The sequence below is a fragment of the Macrosteles quadrilineatus genome, unplaced genomic scaffold (assembly GCF_028750875.1).
Source record: "Macrosteles quadrilineatus isolate MER2022 unplaced genomic scaffold, UCM_ALF_1.0 Scaffold_1__1_contigs__length_201487025, whole genome shotgun sequence".
NCBI classification, from domain to species: Eukaryota; Metazoa; Arthropoda; class Insecta; order Hemiptera; family Cicadellidae; genus Macrosteles; species Macrosteles quadrilineatus.
In genome coordinates this window covers 6,306,686-6,328,723 of record NW_026542594.1, presented here as the reverse complement: position 1 = coordinate 6,328,723, position 22,038 = coordinate 6,306,686, and the positions used below count along the sequence as shown (strand labels likewise).

Sequence of the window (22,038 nt, the reverse complement as noted above, 5' to 3'; positions counted from 1 at the left end):
TTTTGTTACTAGTAACTATCACTAATCATAACACCTAAGAAAGGTTGTGTTTTCGTGGATAGCCTCTCATTGCCATTAATAGTGATGCAACGACTCATCATACCAAAAACTCACTTATATTAGCCTATAATCAATTAAATTGGCCTGGTAAAATAATGCTCGAAGCATTACAATTTTAGATAATTTTTTCTTAATCATTGTACCTCATTGGTCCAAACATGTAGCGTTAAGTAACAACACAATACTGTTAAGTAAGTAATCAATACTGTTAAATGAATCTTTTCAATTCAAAGAACTTACTTAAAAAGGCTAGTTTATAAAACGGTCGTAGGTAAAATGTTATAAATCTTCTTATAGTTGTATTTTGTTAACAATAAAAAATCAAATATAGTAGTGTAACCCGTTTTAATATAAACATAAAATAGAGCTACAAATCCTAAATGTAAAAAAATGTTTTCTTTATTTTCCACTGAATGTTTATTGAAACAAACCTAAATCAGTGTAAAATCAATTATACACAATATTTAAGTACAAGGTAAAAAGGGTCCTAAACTTCAACGTCATTCATTGTATACTTTGAAAACATAACAAAATAACATTTATTTGAGCATATAACAATCATAAACAACCGTCTAAGAATGAACACCTAGCATTAAAAATGGTATTTACATATGTACAAAAATATATATACTACACATAACGGACATGATTGTTACAAACTGGGCTATAAACTAGTATTTTGTATTAAAATCTTCGGGACTGTTGGATCTCCAGGAGGACTCTGGTTGCCACCCAGGAGGTAGTCGAGGTCGTGACAAATCCTGTCCATAACATCGGTGTCGACCTCTAAATCATTGAACTCTTCTGATTTTCTTACTGGATCAATGATTTCATCTTCAATAGTGTCTTTTTCCTTCAGCTGAAAACAAGGTAAGTGATTTAATAAACCATGATACCAAGTTCATAAAACATTTTTTTCTCGTTGGCGGTATCTTTTAACCTCATATTTGCCCGTCCTTTTTCAACCACGCTTAGGCATGTGCGTGGGTTGTATCGGTAAAAGCAATAAGTGAGCATATACAGAGAAGTTGATCTGTACTGATATGTAGTGGCAGGTACCAGGATCCAATGTTTTATTTTTATTTCCAAATATTTTATTTTTAAAAGAAATAAAAAAGCATTGCATATTTAAAGTGCTGTAAAAGGTTTTTTTGATAAATAAATGTGTAGGTAGACTGAAATGAGCTATAATCTTCAAAGGTTAGTAAATGTGCAACAATTGGCAGCATTATATTTTTAGTGTCATTGAAAATAATTATGTTTTGGGAGAGATTATAAACTGAAATAAAGCTTGTTCAGATTTTAGGACGCAAATTGTTAGTGAATCGTATTCTTCAAACTTTTCAGTTTAGTTACTAAAATTAATTTGTGATATTAGAAATGTTCTAAAACTTAAATCAGTTAAGTTTTGGTTTGACTGATTCATTATTACGTGTTTCGCGAAATAGTAAACTTTTATCCAATGAAAACTCATACTATTTCCCCCCCAGTAAGATAAATTTGATGTGAAAGTAATAATTAAACCGAGTTTTTTACGGTATTATTATTATTATTATTTGACTGACCAACATAGCTATAAAACGTCAGGTAATTTGTAATTGGTAACATGTAATATACCTTTTACAAAATAATCACTACTAAAATCACCACCCCTTTCAGAGTAAGGCAGTGGCTTACACGCGAGGCGAAAACAACTATCTTGCCCCAAAAAGTAAGTCTTGTGACGAGTAGAAGAAACTTGATACGAGTAGGAGACGAGTAGAAACGATACTGCATCATACTTTGCATCACTCTGAAAATAGCTACACAATGCTCTACGGTTATAAAAATTATAATATTTCATCAAAAAGTGTTAATTCAGTGTTCTCTTTCCAACGTTAAAATATATAGATTTATCGTAGTAACATAATACATACATTAGTGCATCTGATGGGCTTAACGAGAACTGTGTTTGTTTAGGACAGACATTGATTGGAATAGGAAAAGTTGTTTTTAGGATTGACAAACTCATTTTGATTGATATTGACTATTTGACTCATATTAACTATTGATTTAAAAAGTGTTAATTTAAGGCAATGCTATTGTGCATTGATATCACAACATTGTAAGTATTTTGTATTAAGACCTGACTATACCGAACGTGTCAGGACTTTTCCATTCCTTGTACTCGAACTCTCTCTACTTCACGTTGGTAATCCCAGTTTTGGAGTTTACTGCTGCTGTTTGGTCACCTCATTAATTTGTTACTTCTTTCATTTCTAGGAAGTGCATAAAATATTCCTGTGGCTAATAAAATTAAAAACGAGGACAACGTTTTCGGAATGGGACCCCTTGATTTCTAACTTCTATCACTCACCTGTGGTGGACTTCCTGTGGTGGATGGCGCTTCCCCGGAGCTGACAATACTCTTGTTCATCACACTGCAAGGCTCCACGTCCACACTACACACTACCACACTAGCTGTGTCCACTACCACACTGGTGATCACACACACACGTGTAGTCCCTGGCTCAGCCGGACATGGCTTCTCTGACAACGTCCGACGAGGACTCCCTAGCTGTGACGTTATCTTCGCTGTTATCTCTTGGTCTACAGGTCCCGTCGAGAAAATATCTACTCCATTCTCACTCCGAAATACCTTCTCACTCACTAAAAAGAAACATATAGTTGTAACATATATTTGTAACAGCTGAACAACCTATTGTGTAACATATAGTTGTCATTGCCTTATTCGTCATATAAGATTTTTTACTTAAATTTTGAGGTAACATCTTACAAGTAACCACTTATCATGACTTTTAACACATAAACGTTAGCTATATAAGCTATTCAAACATTAAAGAAACTTACTTTTTCTATTTTTTTAGCCTTTATGTGTGGGCACGTGATTTATCGTGCTTAGACTAATATATTTCCTGAATTTTGGAACACAAACAGTTCTTTTCTATATTAGTTTTCAAGACAATTTATTGAATGTTAAAGGTAAAATTGTAATTTACTTTAAAATTCTCTTGTGCATTTATCATTTGGAAAAGAAAACAACTTTCGCAGGTTTTTATACATATCTTTTCTGAAAGAGAAAAAAGTAAAGTAAAATAGTCAAATTTCTCCATGTCTCGTATGACTTTCGTATTCCTATTGTATTGTGTAATGTTTTTACATCATCCAAAAGAGAAACAATTTGAAACTTTTAGTATTTAAACCTCGATATGATGTTTAGGGCATTGTAATAACAAACAAAATGTGAGATATTATTATCCAACAAGAGTAATTGACTAACTTGTTTTGTAACTAACCTGTAGGAAGCTCAATTTTTGTTGTGCTCCCTTTAAATGTATTGAATTCTTCTTTATCTTCAAACCTCCTATACGATCCCGTGGGGGACGTTTTGAAAAAGTCGCCTTTTTTGTTGGAGTTGTTCTTATCTGTTGAAGGCGGCGCTCCTTCGCACTCTACTTCTGCTTCTTGCTTTGTAAATACTAAAACAAGAAAAGCCCACATTACGTAATATACGTTACACGCACAGAACATATCCATCTTAAAATTTTAATTCGTTTTGACGGTTGTCTTTACTGTTATATATTTTCTGATTAAAAATAGCCTTTACAATAACTATATAAGATAATCTTTCCTTAATAAAAAAATCGTCATTTTCGTAACCGATTATACCCTTAAAGCAATACCAAACCATATTATTAATTCCATTTACCTTTGATTCAAGTTTTCAATCACGGGTTTAAATTGTAAGAATTTAAGTTAAGTTTCAAACAAAGTTATAGATAATAATATATATCCTTTACTAGAGGTTGTATTTTTTTGACAGGGAAAAATATCAATTAGTTTGAATTTGATCTATGCCATACCTTTCTGTACACAACAGCACTATATTCCAGAAATGGATTTCAAGCCACAGTACAGGATAATAAGTACAAACATTTTACTAAAATGCACAGATTATAAATAAACGCCTTTGTTAAAATAAAATGTTAGGCTATCTGCAAACATTGTTGAAATCGACCTGTAACTATTTTTTTTATCAAATCCATAAGCTCTCTCGATCTAAACATAAAACTTTTATAAAATCTGAAGAACGGTAGTTTTTATCTTCTGACCGAGTAAATTTGTGTGAAACTAGGTTAGGCTAGACCAAATTGATAGTCAAAATTATTCCTGTAACGTTATCCCTGAACTGCCATACAAAGTAATTCCAGAGTATTGTAAATTTAAAATAAGTTTAACTTTTGCCTAATAAAGAAATAAAATTAATGGAAAATGAGGAAACCACTTAGATCTGACACATTCCAAAATGGAGACAAAATGTAAAAGGCCTAAACAGACCCAGAGCATAAGAAAAACGTGTATTGGTCCTCAAATTAGTTGCATAGACTTTTAAATTTAAATCATACTTTTGAAGTGAAAATTGTGGTAAGCATCTTTTTATATTCAAGATTTCAATGTCTACTGAATAGACATTTTTTGGACGCTTTATTGTAGGAAGCTTTTATTTTATGTTATACAAGACAGCCTCAGCCCTTCAACATTAGGACCAATCAAAATATTTACTTTAGCACTAATATAGTTATGGTAGGGTAAACTGTTACTGACTGCTGAGTGGACTGCTATCAGAATCCGAGCTGAATACTGGGTTCTCGGCGTGCTGCAGCTTCACGTGTACATGTAAATGGGACTCCCCGTGCAGCACGTAGCATACCAGCAGCAGAAAACCCTGCGAAACATCGATCGATTATGAACAATAATCAATATGTTAAAAGATATTGAAGTAATCAACGTGTTGTATACCTGAAACAATATTTCAAGAAACATATGTGTTTTCCTGGTTTGTTAGTTGATAGTATGAAAGTATTCATGTACGTAACATTGCATTTATTTTATTTAAATATTAGGATCTACCGTAAATTTATAGTGTCAATTAGATTATTACCAGTAAGGCACATGATAGACAAAACAAATACTGAGTCTTAAGAGACGGGTAGTTCACGTAGACCACGCTAGACGCTGCCATCGCTGCTGTCGCACTGAACATTACACCAGCGCGACGCAACAACCCAAGTCTGGAACAAACAGAGAGGTTGATCATTTTATAGTTTACTCAATTTAACTTATTTAAATCACTATCGTTTGTTTAAATAAATACTTGATGCCAACACAAGATTCTCTAACTTCCCAATAATTTGACAATAGTTCCATTGACACAACAATGGCTTGCTGTACTTTCTAGATAATACTACGGGCTTAATAAATATAACGAACCTGCAGAAAGATTAACCAGATAACGGATGAAAAGATTGCGAGGAAAACAAGAAGACTATTGATAATTTAATTAGGAATTAAATCCAACAGAATAATCTAACTGGTTATGGTTACTTTACAGAGAAAATACTGATGGCCATATATTCTATTTCAATACAATTTCAACAAACATATTAAAGGGTAAGCAGACTATTTTGTACCTTCTTTGAACTGCCTTCCTTGTATCCTCACTCTTCAAAGATAACAATGACCTCAACCGTCTGTTGACATGGAAGAGTATGAAAATGAAGAGAACTATAAGCAGAAGCACAGTGAACACGCAGGAGTAAAATATCACAGTTCCTCTGACCAACCACCAAGAGTTCTCTCTCCTGTTCATTGAGATCTGTGAGATGTGGTTGCAAAGGACAACAAGTAGAGGCACCCCTGGAATAAGAACATCATTTAGTTACGCTTATTACATTAAATATACATTCAAGGGCTGGCAATAGCCATTTTGTTACATTAAAGAAAAACATTGTCGAGTGAAACTCTCATAGAAAGCTTACATTAGCTTAAGAATTGAGATCGTAATCAAATTTCCAATTAATTGATTAATTAAGCTATCAGTATTATGTAATTAGTATACAGTATTGTTTTTATTAAACAGATCTATACAATCGTCAGTGTTAATTATTATATGTAGCTAATAAACTATCTATATAAAGTTACTTCTGCAAAAGATAAGCGTCAAGGCAGCCAGTGCAACTCCGAGGATCGTGGACCAGATCGGAAAACCCCCACCACCGCTCCGTGCCGATGGCGTGACGTCAACCATTACCGCAACGATACGGAGCTAAGATAAGAGCCTTGGTGGTGTAGTGGATAGCGTATCGGGCTGATAATCGAAAGGTGCCGGGTTCGAATCCCGCTGAAAGCTTTAACCTTTTTGTCAACATTTTTTTCTTATCAGGAGGTTTGGTTAGGTTATTACCGTTTAATTTTATAATAAAAAAAAATATATAATTGAATTTGAGACATTTTTAGTTTAATTTTTAGAACAAAATTATTTTCTTTGATTATTAAACCTTCATTCGAGTTTTTCATTATCAGCAAGTTTAGTTAGGTTATGACAGTTTAATTATTTTAAATTCAAATTTAACCCACGAACGATACGTTTTGACAGCGACAGTGATAGAAATAAAAATTTTCCGCGAACAGTTAGGCTATGCTGATGCGCCTGTATGATTCGGAAGCGTACGACATGGTGCGGTGGTGGGGGGTGTTCTGATACACGATCCTCGGAGTTTCACTGGCTCCCTAGACGCTTCTCTGCAAAAGTTTTCTTCACTGGGTTAAGCAAATCGTAAAGGAACTGTGATTTGTTCAATGTAGAGAAAGAACGAAATAAAAACTGATGGTTTACGAGGTGGACATCAAAGCAAAAATGACCAAGGAAAGCGGAAGGATCATACGTGATTACACTTTATCCACAACGTTGTCAATAACTGTTAGTCTTTGACTTTGGCAACTCAACTGTTGTGGCTTTAGATGGTATTTGGATGGATTCGTTGGCTTCAAACCGATTTTGTAAAAGCCAATGCGAGTTAAAGACATTTTTATCACAGTTAGTAAGTGTTTTATATGTCATGAGCGATATTTGTATCTAATCGCTATCACTTACACACAATTTAAACTTAAATGGTATTGTATTAAATGAAATATATCTAAGAGTGAATTAATTTTACAATTAATTGCAAAGAGTTTTGGAATGAACATGTAAGAATTAAGTAAATACTCACCAGACATGATGAATATTATTGTTTGTTTCAAATTCTTTACGTTTGGGAGGTAAATGACTTCAGTGTAGACGAGAAGTACTTTGCTAAGATGACTGGACAAGCTAATTAGAATAATGGCTTGAAGAGACGTAGAAACTGGTGGATATAAATCCTGAAAACATCGGAAGAGTTATATAGACTTTATATTATTACCCTGTGTACTTGCGTTGAACTTGAACATTAAATCCTACCATTAATCTGAACAATAGATCAGTGTGCCACAGTTGTGTATAAAACTATTTAACCATACGAGTGTTTATTTAATACATCATATTAATTATTGAAATAGCAAAATATAATATCAAAGCCATCAAGTATAAACAAACAAAAATGTCTGACTAAATCGTGGCTATTGCAATGGTGTGTAGTGTTGAGTGCATCTCCTTTCAGTCCTTGGATTACTGAAATTTACTATTCAAAAGAATTAAATATGCTGATGAATTGTAGTAATTTTTTCACCTTTTCCCTTTTAACTATACTAATTTTAATTCTGAGTTACAAACCAATGCTTATAATACTTACTTACACCCACTAGTAACATATTTTTTTTCAAACTGCTAAGAATGGCACATACTATCTTAGTATGACATATGCGATGAACACGCGAAAAAAACTAAATTTAATAAAGTCGCAAAGCACAAACACAAAATACGACAAGTAAAATAACTATTTCGGAGTTAGTAGTTAATCTCAAAATGTTTTACAGTTTAAATCCCATTACCTGGGGCAGAGATCTGCTACAAGCGTAGAGAAAAACGACCATAGATGCCAAGATGGAAGCACTACACTGAAGCTTGAGAAACATTAGACAAGTCCTATGTCGCCGCCATCTCACCACCAGGAGCGCTAGTGTCAGTAGGGACTGGACTAGACAACATGCACATCCAAGCAACACGACACGAGGAGTGGTCTTACGTTGTGAATGGTCTTTCTAGATTAGAACAAAAACAATAGAGCATGTATGAGTTAGTTTTATTCCAGATTTTATTAATAATTTGAAATATAATCTCAAACAATTTCTACACATGTTTAATGCAAAATAACATGTTTGGATCATTAATTAATTTATAATTATTTGTTTCTAAACCTTCTTTGGTAGATTTCTAAATAATTAGATTTATGAAGCTATTATTGTAATCAATTTGTTTATGCCTCTAGAATACCTGCAATCAGTAGCCAGTGAAAGTTAATGCACAAAATATCATATCATTATTTTATTTCATAAAAGTGAGGAGTTTTTTTTCAAACACTTTGAATCAACCACGTGACGGATTTTCGTACATCTTTTGTCAAAAGAAAGATAAGTTTGCGAGGAACGGGATGTCAAAATTATAATTTGAAGTTTGGGTATCCGTTTTCTTCAGAAATTGACATTTTATTTTCACAAAAAATTTGCAACGATTACGTTTTTAGTTTGTTTCAGTGCCATTACATATTTAACATACTCCCTCATGGCGCAATATAATTTCGCTAAACGGATCGCTGGTTTTATTTATGCAATCTGTCAATGGCATTTTTAAGTTTTTTCTAGTTTACAGCTTATTGATCATTTACTAAATTTTTTTATGATCGTACGCAAGTTCGAAATCATGTACCAATCGGTACCAACCGTTCGGTACTACACTATGACTTTGTAATGACCATAAATAAAATACAAAAGATAAATTATTTATTTATTTTACATACCATCAGACAAACTCCATTTTTAACTAACTTCCATTTTTTAACTCCATTATTTCACTATTATCTAATAATATAATGTGTACGGTAGGCCTACATGCTGCACCGTTGTTTATAATAGAAATAATTTTGGTACAGCGTTATGACTTGAAGTTGACGTGGGTTATATTTTAACTATTTTATTTAACTTATCTATGAAATCATAATAAGATGCTAGCAATATAGTTAGTCAGAAAAAAAAAACAAAAAAAAAACAATAATTTTGGAAAAGAGACGAAAAAAGCAATAAAACTAAAATAATATGAGCTTCTTTCCCATTGCAAGCATTTAATTTAAAGCAAAATCCTCAGCCAACATCGATTAAATCTTTTGAAACCCACTCTTGTGAAGGAGTTATTTAAAGTGCTTTAGAAGTCAAATAGATCTCCCGCCACAAAGTGTTCATCGCATGGTTGAACTGCGGAGTTTTCAGTGCACGGATGGAGTAGGGCCACTTAACGAGATACAAAAATGTAGCTTTGACCTTTCAAGAATATAACGTGTCGTATAATTTTTAACAGCTCTTCCCGTAGTATGTCTCTTAGTTAAATATATTCGTATATTGTTTTAAATATTATCAGAGTAGTCGATATGAAAAGTTCGTGAGAACGTTAAAGTACTTGATTATGCTAACTAATATTCAGAACGCCACTAGCTTGATTGTCTTGGGATTGGTGACCACAGTATAGGAAATGAAACAGTTATTTAAAGCTTTGATTATTACCCTGTTAAGAATAGCATAGCTATAACATTATACAGGGTTAGTAAAAAGTGTGGAGACCCCCTGTTATTTTTTTAACGACCCATACTAGAAAAAATAAACTCGGCACACCTTTATGGCATGTTATGAAGTACTTTTTGGGCATAACCGTCACTTGGTGTACATCCCCAAAATGGGGGAGTTTGGGGGAAACTAATAAATTTCAAATACAAAGACCTATCGAGTAACCCCTCATTTTGAAGTTCCTGGTAAAAGAAAACCAAAAACGCAAACTAGAGGTCTTTATCTCAATCTAGTAAAAAATGGCAGCCAATTGAAATTCTCAGAAGTTGAATTTAACTTGCAGCTTTCCAAGTCTGGAAACCCCCTGTAAATTTTGTAGCGGCTCACACTAGGAAAACTAAACTCTACACACCTTTTTGGCATGTTATGAAGTACTTTTTAAGCCTAATACCCACTTGCTTACTAAACCCAAAATGGGGGATTTTGGGGGAAACTTAAAAGTTTTAAATGATAAGCCCCATCAAGTGACCCCTCATTTTTAAGGTCCTGGTAAAAGAAAACTAACAACGCAAACTAGAGGTTTCTATCTCAATCCAGTAAAAAATGGAAGCTGATTGAAATCTTTAGAAATCGGAAATAACTTGCAATTGTATATTCATTTGGCTGCCATATTTTACTGTGTTAAGATAGAGACCTATAGTTAACGTTGTTAGTTTTATTTTATTATGACCTTCAAAATGAGGGGTCACTCGATGGGGCTTATCATTTAAAATTTTTGAGTTTCCCCCAAAATCCCCCATTTTGGGTTTGGGAACTTATGAGAATTTCAATTGGCTCCCATTTTGTACTGAACTGAGATAGAGACCTCTAGTTTGCGTTGTTGGTTTTCCTTTACCAGGACCTTCAAAATGAGAGGTCACTCGATGGGTCTTTGTATTTGAAATTTTTTAGTGTCCCCCAAAATCCCCCATTTTGGGGATTAACACCAAGTGGTGGTTATGCCCAAAAAGTACTTCATAACATGCCATAATGGTGTGCCGAGTTTAGTTTTTCTAGTATGGGCCGTTAAAAAAATAACAGGGGGTCTCCACACTTTTTACTAACCCTGTATATAGAGATAATATGAAGTGCCTTATACTCAAGACTGAGAAAGCAGTAGAGTATTGTTACAATTTTGTCTTTGCGCCATACACATTTGACCTTTTTAATTTTTTTCCTGAATATTTTGACACAATCTATCTATGATATTATGTGCTGAAGATTTATCTACTACCTACCACAAAGTTCTAGTAAATAATTTAGTAATTATGGCTGTTTTCTGTGTTTCCAATGCCGTATGGAAATTTTAGTTTGATAATAAACCATTGTTAAAAACCAATGCATGTTTTAAATGATAAAAGATCTATGCTTCATTATAGGCTAATGTATGTATTTTAATAGAATGTCTGTTCAATTAATTTCGTATTGTTTAGGTTGCCGCGACACGAATACTCAAACATTGATGGTAATTACGACATAAGGTTACCTGTGAGAAATGGGTATGGTATGTTTCTTAGAGTATAAGACTTTTCTTTAATTTCCTTAGATCTTTTACTATCAGTACTAAATTTTACATTAGAATATTAGCTAAAAGCTAGTTTAACCTCACGGTCACAGGCACTCACGTGGTGTATGACCTTGACCAGAAGTGCAGCGAATGTACTGGGTCCGTCACACAGGCACAGTGTTCTGTTTGCTCCCAGGGGTGTCACTTGACAAGTAGTGAGGTTCCAGAGGATGCTGGGTGCGGCGGAGGTGCCACAGTAGAGGTCCCAGCCAGGGCGAGAGACCACCGCCAGTTCTAAAGACACCGAGACTACTAGAGGTCCTCTTGACACCACAGTCACTAGTTCTGAGACTACCTCGTACTGTACCTCCACGCCACTCCTAGAACAAGCATTCGCATTAAAAATACTCTTATAAGGATGTTACAGCAATATATAAAGAGTTAAATTGGTGTCGTCTTAGGCCAGATTGTAGGACATGGAGTGCTGAACAAGGGGTGCGGCTTTTAAAAACATTTTTTAATTTTATTGATAAAATTGTAACAGAAGACTTTGAGTAAATTAATGATGTTTTTAAATTCCTAATAATGTCTGGGCGTATTGTAACTCATTATAAATTTCACTATTTACAGCCATTACCAAAGTAAGGGGTATAACTATTCTGTTACAGAATACATAACAACGCCAACGAGGATAAAATGAACAATAACATTTGCTCAAAAAGGTGACTTGCATAGATATTGAGAGACTAAGATATAATGATAAAGTTAGACGTAGTTGGTACATAACACGAATATTTTATATTTGTATTTATATTTAAAAAATATGTGCTCAAAGCTTACTAATGGCAGTATAGAGAAGTTAATCAATCCTGCGTTGGACAATCATGAGAGATAATGTAACGTGTTAGGCAGCTCTAATATCTTATTAACTAATAATTTGAGCATATAAAAATAACATTTAACAACAATACAATACTCATATTATTTGCTTAACAAGTATTATACTTACTCTAAAGTTTGTGAATAACGCTGCGGTAGGAAGTCTGATAACCTGTTGTACACAACAACTCCTAGACTAGTAGTCATGTTCGTGTAGACTCTATTGCTACCAATGTCAAAGACTACCCTGGAGCTGAACCATGGTGGATAGCTGTAACAATTAGTAGAAAATCGTATAGTAAATTGTTATTTTACTGTTTTATTTATCACGAGATCCTCGATAACTTAAAATTAAATAAGACTAAACTTTGCTGAAATATTTCTTTAAATAAATGCAGTGAATTTTTTAGCGTTATATAATGCAATCATCGCCTGAATCCTCACCGTTCAATAACTGGAGATATGATTTATATTCTCTGTTGGATTTGTATTATATAACGAGCATTGATAGTGAATCTATTTTATTTAGCCAACAGTTAGGTATACTACCTACATTGCAACAAAATATAATTGTACAAATCCTTAAGTACTTTCACCTTATCTCTTAAACACAAACAAATATTTCAGTAAATGTGTAGATTTACCTATGATAGTTTTTTTTTTTTCTATGGATTTGTAAAAGTATAAAACGTTTAACAATAACAAACCCAACACAAGGCATGATTGACACCTAATAAATGAGTATAATTTTACCAATAAGCATAAATCTTACTTCACATCTAAGAATCACTTGAAACGCCTACGTAACTCAAAGAAACCAACCCTATTGCACTTCGTCTCGCTAGCACGTGAATCACCCCCTTTACACTCAACTGTAATAAAATTAATGTAGGACTGGCTGTCCCTTTCAGATAGTTTAATGATCATGATAACTACTACAGGATATTGATCCCTAATAAGTTAATTTAAAACCAAATTTCTCACAAAGATTGGAATAAAATCAAATTAAAATGTAAAGTGATGTTAAATGTCCCCATATTAATAAATAAACTGCATTACCTGTAAGTAGGTCTAGGAATCCTAATTGTAAAATCGTGGCGGAAGGATGGTTCTTCAAACCGGAACAAGTCCACGACGAGACTGTCAAAGGCAAGGTGACCACTTCCGGTTCCTGCTTGGGCTCCCCACATCCCCGTCCAGGCCGACACTACGCCAACAAGCTCTTCTACCTTCTACAAAACGGGAGGTAAATAACTGCAATATACTTATTACTGTATAATCTTAATAAATCGTTAACGCATGTGGTTAGTTTATTATGCTTATACCCTATAATGAGATAACATTAAATATTATAAAATAATATAGAATGTCAATTACATAAATTTAGCTACCCCCACCTCGACAATCCTGCAGGCAAAGCGTATTTCCATTCGCCTGATTGGATTCTCGCTTAAATATTTTCGTAAACATGTCAAATCTATTCCATATTTTAAAAAGAATAAGGTTTGACAACTATTTAGGTTTGCTGCTAGAGGATGAGGAATAATATGTGCTTTTTTTGTTAAATGTTAATAAATTAGTATAAAATAAATAGGTTGGCAAGGTTTTATCAAATAATATCCTATAGTCATGCAAACCACACAAGTTTATTTATTCTACCAAAGAATACTATAGGAATATAAAATGAATTGTTTTCCTCCGCAACCAATTTTTTTTTCAAAAACACTTAAAAAAAACTTAGTTATTTGTTTTTAACTCTTCAAAATAGTTGGAAAAAAACTGGGAAATTCTATGTTTGAAGATCCAAAAATTAGAAACCTCCTATGGGGACCATGAAACTCCGTTCCTATGGTCTGATCACTAATCATGCTGGTTCTCGAACTCGGTCAAATAATCGAAGTTTACATGCTTTTACTAAATCTAATCAAAATTTGATTTTATTATCTCGATATATCTTGCTAACAGACACAAACACAAACAGAGTTAATTGAATATATATGAGCCATGAATTTGAACGGATTGTGTTTGGACTGTAGGGACATCAAAACTAAAAGATTTAATCGGTCCCGGATCCAGGTCTCACCACGAGACCTACGGTAATATCGTATTTCCCAAATAGGGAATTCGCAAAAATGGCGAGACATGATAGTGTCAATTATGTTACGACATAATGTTACGTTTAGGAATATAACATTTATAAAAGTTGAACATATTTTTGGCCATTTTCGTCTATTAAGGTCGTCATGACGGTTATCTTTATGTGATGAGATGTTAGTTATAATGTAACACTGGTTGAGACTAAGCATTTCGTGTTTTTCAATTTACCATTCAAGGATGAAACTAAACTGTCTCATGAATATAAACAACTGTACAACTGCGTTGAAATATCAGATAATTATTTGCCTTGCATTAATCCAAACCAGTGTTTAATATCTGTGTTGACTTTTCATTTTCGTAATGGAACGTAATCATAGTTTACTATTGTTATTAAACTAGTATTTATTTGGAACTCTATTCCAACGCTACAATGTTATTCGATCCTAAAGCTGTTGTTATATCCTAAATAAATATATTAATTTAACTAATTAATTATTATCGATCTAATAAAACAACAAACTTGATAATATAAGTTCAGCTGTTATGTCGTAACACGAAGGCACATTACGATAAATTACAAATAAACGAGGTGTATACGATATATTTTCAAATTTTCAATTTTTCATCAAAGATCTTGTGTACGTATAAATATAAGTAAATGGAGTCAAAGCTTATGCAGTTTTCAATATGGTGTTCTTCATTCAAAAGCTTGGATCAAAAGAGTGGACCCTAATGTACAAAGTATTGGTCATTTTCAAGTGTTTTTGTACAGTTGATATCCACGGAGACAATTGAAAATTGTACACTAAAAACTCCCATGTTCGTGTTAAGGAGAATAAGTTAGTTGTTGTAGTTTGCTCTTCTATACACATATTTTTATCACATTTGGCAAATTGGTTTATTTTATCCTAAGGAATTTACATTTCCCTAAATTTTTCTTTCATAAATCAGCCAAAGTTCTCGTTAAACCTAATTCTATTAGAATAGGAAATAAATCTGTCATGTGTAATTGAAAATCCAAAGATTACTGTTCAGGTTTGCTGCGGCGAAGGTGTTTTAAAATCAAGCAGACGATCTTCAGAAGTGGATGACTATACAGGATGGCTGAAAAGTAACTAATACCCCCCTTAACTTTTCAACCATTTGAGATATTTGAAATCGGTTTGCGGCAACCCTGTTAGATATGAAGGGCTAAAATAATTATGGTAAAGTTTGCAAATTTTTCCCTTAGGGGTAGCGGGGGTTTGCTTAATGATTTCAAAAAGCAAGTATAGCCAAGTTTGGTATCATTTTGCAGGTCTTGATGAAACATAACAATTAACATAAAGAAAAAATAGAAATCGGACTATTAACAACAAAATGACAGCTAAAAATGATTAAGACAATGGTTATTAAAAGTAATTTCGAACTGCCATTTTGTTATTAATGCTCCGATTTCTGTTTTCTTTATGTTAACTGTTATGTTTAATCAAGATCTGTAAAATGATACTAAACTCGACTATACTTGTCGTTTGAAAATTTTGAGCTACCCCCTACCCTCACTGCCCCAATGGGCAAAATTTTCAAAACCGACCATAATTATTTTAGCCCTTTATATCTAAGAAGATTGCCGAAAAAAGATTTCAAGTATTTCAAATGGTTGAAAAGTTAAGGGGGTGTGTAAGTTACTTTTCAGCCACCCTGTATAGTATGTTCTTGTACGGTCTGGAGATAGCCCCAACTCGGGTGCTAAAACTAGTTGCTGTAGGAAATTTTCAATTAATATTACAAAAGCGATTATTTACACGACGAACGATTGATTACGAATAATTGACAATCTAGAGGCTGTAACACCAACATGAAATATCAATATAATTAATTATAAACTGTGTACTATGATTACCGAAATAATCATAACTACGCTAATTTCCTATTGTTATTTTAAGTATCGCTGCACTTTTTATTATTGTAGGTTGTTCATTATAGCTTGTTAATTATGCTACACATGATGTGAGGCCTGGCTACAACATGGTTAGCAAAGTTTTTGATTGATGGCTGCTCATCTCGAGCCATGTCCACTAACGGATATTGAAACGATAACCCAATCTTCTCCATTTGAGAAAGTTAATAAGCAGTAAACTTAGACAACGGAATATTTTTTACTCTTAGTATTGTACCTTTAGTTTAAAACAAAGGATTGACACATGACATTGGTTTATTCATTACCTGGTGGTGTATGACTGAGTTCCTATGTTGTAACAACGTGTTGACAGCGCTGTAGAAGTAGTTGGTGGCGTTGGCGAGTTCTGACCAGCTGCCAGTCTTGTTTAGGTAAGACTTTACCCTGTGAAGTAGACCAATAGCAGGCTCTCCCTCCCCCGGATATACAACTCCACGGTCCCTCAGTGACGTCAGCACGCCAAACACCGCGTCCAAGGCAGTTGTGTTTCCGTAGCCCAAGGTAATCTTGTGAAACTGCAAATCAAAAGACATTTCTTAATTGTTATATTGAATTTATGACATTTAACGTTTTAACACTCACATTTAACGTTATGCACGTGAGCGCCCCTACTCACCTGCTTTTTATGTTAGCACATGGACGCAAATGTTCTATGTAGGAACATTGACGGTCGGGCAAATACGGCGTGTAGTAAGTTACTAATGTACATATGTATGTAGGTTACTCGTCGTTCCTGTGTGCTAAGTTTACTAACCGAATTCTAAGGTTTCAAATGAATAGAAACTAATAGTAGTATACTCCCTTTTATTGCACAGCCACATATGTAAGTTATTGTGATCTGTATCTTATCAAAACGTATACAAATTTTCATTTGTATGCCTAATATGATGACAATAAGAGATTGATTAACGAATTAGGAACCTGTGATTAATCATTCTTTCCTAAGTAATGTTAAATTCTTATATCCCAAACTACCAAGTATTAATAAGAATTCATTAAGTTAAAGCTATTCAATAAAAAAACTATTCAATAAAAAACATTTAAGTCATTGCTATTTCAAAACTGTACTGTTTAGCCGGTACTATCATTTATTTTATAATGATATGGGGATAAACTTACAATATCTAAGGGACACAGAGAAGAAAATGTCACAAAATATTAATTTTTTTAGCTTGCAGACTAACGGTAACTCACGTTATTGGAAACTGATATGATCTTGTCGGACACGCAGTCTGAGAAGTCTGGAGTCTGCCAGCGCACTTGGCGGTTCTCTACTAGCAGACACAGTCTCGTAGCAATGCCCTGGTAGTGTACAGGGCAGTCTACTCTGGCCACTACCCCCGGCCCGGCCTGCTCCCATCGGATACCACCTACCTGTCATAGGTACAATCTGATAGTGCCTTCATTGTTTGCAACAATGAAAAATTAATTCAATTATCAAAATGTTGTGAGATTATCTGTGTAGCCTTGTTATTAACTAAGATCAGCTGTTTCATCAGTCAGGATCATTTATTTAATGTCCAATGATCAGAGACAGCTGGAGTTTCAAACCATCAAAAAGCTACTACCTTTCTCAGGATCATACTGGCAAACTTTTGATTGTTTGGTTGACTTTAACCACTCTGCTGCCCATCAAAACAATATTTGTATAACAAGCTATTTAGGGTTGTGATGTTTTGAGCTCGAACAAACTGTGAGCTTTACAAAACAAGAAAGTTTGCTGAAAATGAAAAAAGTTCCAAATATTGTACTTCTTTAGGATAGAACTTATGCTTTTTCTTAGCCATTATATTAAAATTATATTAAATTTTGTAATAAGTCTAGGTCCAAAATATTTTGGTGGTTTGGGGAGAAGCTCCCCACCACTTGTTTTGTATTTAATGTATGATGCTTACCCAGCTGTTGAGCTATTATTTTAATGGTAAGGGTCAAGTGGAGGGGATATATTTCTTGCTTTAAAACCACATAAATATTGTGTACGATGTATTGTTAAAAGACCAGTTGGTAGTAAGTTTAAGAAAATTGTCATCAATAAACACAATATAATATTATTATAATTTCCACAATAATAATTATAATTTGTGTAACATTTTTCAGCCCGTGAGTAATGGCTATGTTGGTAAAACTACTAATTTACAACCAAAATACTTAGTCACTGGTTATCCAAACATGTTTGGTAATTATTTAAAGTCAAACCATTTTTTCCTTTATTGTGCTATTAATCAACCTAGCATATTATAAGCAAAGTGAGGATAGTTAGAAGCAATTGTGTGCGTCATGAAATGTAATATAGTTCAACACTTAAACGCTACTTAAGTGCTACTTTTAAACGTTAATATTACGGGAAGGGCCCACACCGTAGTTTCGTTGCCATCTAACATTATCCTAAATTACTGTATCAAATGTTTTTTTGGTATTCATGTTGTATGTGATTTTTATGATGAAGCAATCATTGCTTTCTTGGACAGTTGACTATTGCAATAGGAGTGTTTGGTTATTCTAGTAGCCTACCCCGGTTTCGTCCTCTGGACACCATGGCGCCACTGTCTGATTGAGCACCTCCAGCCTCATACTGCGAGGCACGGAGCGTACACTGCCATGGACGTGGCACGAGTATGTGGCCGACTTCTACAGAGACAGAGAGAGGGTTAGGTTATACATTGTCATAGATTTTAGCAACGATTGTATAAAACAATTGAAAGTAGTAGTAAAGTCGATTTTCCCACTATGAAACCTAAAGTAAAACTTAGACGTTTTAATTAATTTTTCACTAAGATGGATTGATATCACTCACTAAATGTTTCATGCTTATTTACTTATCTTGTTTTGGTCTACAGCAAGTAAAACAAGTTAGCCTGTCCGTATTTTTAAGACTTTACAAAATATTATGGTAGAAACTAGGGTGAATATGGTTATAAGTTAAATTTTGAATTTATTATTGCAATGGTTAATTTGGTCGTAGCTTAAAGGGAAGAATGGCTTTACTACCTTCATTAATGCAGTTAATTTAAAGTGCTTAAACATTAGTTTTTCCAAACTAATTCAAATACCGGTTGGTCACTTACGATGCAAACTGACATTTTTATTATTTATCTAAACCCTCCTTACCATAAATACTAATGCTTGTACTTTTATTTATTATTAAATATTTGTTAAATATTTTACAATACAAATGTGAGTTTTTTTATTATTTTTAGTTGGATAAATTCAAGGTGTATTAATAGCAATCTATTCATGAAAAACACATGTTTACTTATTTGAATAAACCAGATACAAAGGTATGTTTATTTATTACGTACCTGTACATTGTAAATGCGTAGATAACTACCACCAGGGTACAAGTCTTCCCAAAACTCCTCATTTGGTGTCATTTTAAACAAGGCGTTGTTTTTCGTCCAGCTGTATCCTAACTTGCTTTCAAATTGCAGCTCATTTGGAGCGGTGCATCTAACCGTTACATTTTTACCCTAGAATAAATATAGTTTTGTAATCTACTATACTTTGCTCTGGACTCAAATGCTTACAGTAAGTAAATCATAGCATTGCCTATGCATCATAGACAAAAATCTAATTTTTAAATTGCAAGCATGTACTAAAAAAACATACAATGAGTATTTTTATTATAATTATTTAGTAAAATAAACGGTTTCAAAATGTATGAAACAGTATAGTCTAAATTGTTTGTACATTTAACAATGCCTTAAATTGACACAGAATATCAACTATTGGGTCGGCATGGTGCCAAAACACTCAATAAAGCTAGTGATTTACTGTGATTGGCACGTTTGTAACGATCAAAGTATTCGAGGATCACAGAGTAGTTTAACTGCTATTAGGGTAGCACAACCCCATTTGTAGCGTCCATTTGATTCTCTAGCTCTGAGCTTCAATTACTTCTGTGCTTTACATGCTGTAGGCGTTAAAGATACCAAAAGAACAACAACGGTATTTTGGTGTAGTAAAAAAAAAACGTCAAAGTTTTAATATATGTACTTACTTTCCGTGTCCGGAAATCAGACTTCACTTTTACAAAAACTAGCTACCGATATGGCTTTGTCATTCGCTTGTAAAAGATCATCTAATGTGCAAGACTGGTCTCATTATTACATATATGTAATAACTATCAACCAGGAACTCCGTATTTTGCAACTAAACACAATCGTAATTCCTAACACAACTTTTCCATACATAACATTGAACAACAACTTACTTTTTTAAAATTTTAATTGCAATGTCAATAAACAATGCTTGTAGTAAACCCTAACATTCCAAGGTTGTTCTAAGCTTGTACTAAAAGTAGGTGTTAAGCTGTTGCAGGTACAGGATTTCGGCATGTTAATTTTAAATTATTATCCGTTACCTTCTCCACAGTAATACTCATAGGATCCACCCGGACGTTAGGCTCTTGTAGCACCTCTAGGTTGAGGGAACGACACTGCTGATAGCCCCAATCTATAACTTGACACGTGTATCTACCAGTGTCTAGGGGATCCGCCTCAGCCACGCCCAAGAGAGCTGTGTGCTGCTCTGCTGAGTCCAGTGGCAGTACTCGTACCCACATGTTCCTGGACCACATTAACAGTAGAATCATTGATAAGGATAAAACGTGAAAATGGAACTACTGTACTAGTAAATCTGAGTAAAAATCTGAATGAATTCAAGGATTGTAATAGTAGACCTTAGTCTTAAAATGAAATGCACGGCTTGGTGTAAAATATTGATAATTTATTGCGTCGTATTTAAACGTATTAGCGATTAACATTATGAGCTACGTTCGAAATTAAGTTCTATTTGTACCATTCTTCCCGGTAGTGCTGCAACCACAATTCAGCACATGCGTGGCAGTTACTTTGTGTCAACCGGAATGGAAATCACGCCATTTTGAACTCGCTATTGTTGGTATGCACTTTCGTAGAGCTTGTTTGTAATGTCTGTGTTAAATGAGAACCCAACCGATGGTGAAAATCGATCACTGACTCATTTTCATAATGAGTGACGTTAAAACAGTTGATATTCACCGTAAAGTCTGCGAAATTAATGGAAAAAAATGTGATGAGGGATTTAATGGTTTCAAGAGGGATTCAATATTTCAAAGAAGGGTGAGATGCAATTCATGAGGAGCATGAATCGTTATGACGTGGATGGTGATACATTTGTATCACAGATAGTCATGGAATACGAAACTTGGGTTAACTTATGATACCCATGAAACCAAACGTCAATCAAAGAATGAAGGCACACTACTCCCCAACAAAAATCAACCAAAGGAAATCTTGACACCTCGAAAGATCATGTGCACATTTATCTCAGACAGAGAAGGTATTTGGTAATTGAATTTTTGCTGTGCAAACAATGAATACCTATGTTTATTACGTAACGCTTAGGAACCGCGCCACGCAATACTAAACATACGCCGAAGAATGCTTACGAAAGAAGTGGTTTTCATTCACGACAATGCCCAATATTACTTCGGAAATGTGACAAAGATTCTTCTTTAGTGCTATGGCTGGGACGTGTTGCACCATCTGCTGTACAGCCCCGACTTTGCTAAATGAAATGAAATGAAATTAAATGCTTTATTTCCGTGAACATGACACATGTATGGAAAACGCAAAAAAAAAAACTAAAACTAAGTAAGAGTACTGAGTAAGAGTTCGCTCCGAGTGCTTTTCATTTGTTTATGCATCTTATGTCTTTCCCTGGTGGTCAGCGGTTAAACAGGAATGAATATGCCAAAGAAAATGTTACATCACGGTTAACTACATAGGCGGCATCATAAATCAACAATCTACGCACATTCGGCAACATAGAATCTACTCAATCTTGTACCACGCTATATGACAAATGTCAGATACATCATGGGAGTTACGAAAAAATGATTTTTATCAATTTCTTTGCTGTATCTGTGCTTGTTTTTTTTATTTCAAAACAGAACTTACTTTTCGAACGTACCTCGTACCATTTTAAACAATGATTGAATTAC

At 34.0% G+C, this 22,038-nt stretch overlaps 1 protein-coding gene across 1 annotated transcript in view; it reads right to left on the bottom strand.

Moving 5' to 3' along the window:
• Positions 1-571: 571 nt before the first annotated feature.
• The window catches only part of LOC128992560 (uncharacterized), a 47,657-nt gene continuing 26,190 nt past the window's right edge, over positions 572-22,038 (bottom strand). The window contains exons 11-26 of the mRNA XM_054416237.1: positions 20,416-20,620; positions 19,355-19,522; positions 18,567-18,683; positions 17,250-17,429; positions 16,322-16,570; positions 13,079-13,251; positions 12,150-12,290; positions 11,259-11,520; positions 7,873-8,082; positions 7,113-7,263; positions 5,532-5,757; positions 5,003-5,132; positions 4,666-4,786; positions 3,357-3,539; positions 2,417-2,709; positions 572-919 (exon numbers count right to left, since the gene is read on the bottom strand). Coding sequence (XP_054272212.1) covers positions 725-919; positions 2,417-2,709; positions 3,357-3,539; positions 4,666-4,786; positions 5,003-5,132; positions 5,532-5,757; positions 7,113-7,263; positions 7,873-8,082; positions 11,259-11,520; positions 12,150-12,290; positions 13,079-13,251; positions 16,322-16,570; positions 17,250-17,429; positions 18,567-18,683; positions 19,355-19,522; positions 20,416-20,620 — 3,004 coding nt within the window. The 3' untranslated portion in view covers positions 572-724. The remainder of the gene's footprint in view (positions 920-2,416; positions 2,710-3,356; positions 3,540-4,665; positions 4,787-5,002; positions 5,133-5,531; positions 5,758-7,112; positions 7,264-7,872; positions 8,083-11,258; positions 11,521-12,149; positions 12,291-13,078; positions 13,252-16,321; positions 16,571-17,249; positions 17,430-18,566; positions 18,684-19,354; positions 19,523-20,415; positions 20,621-22,038) is intronic.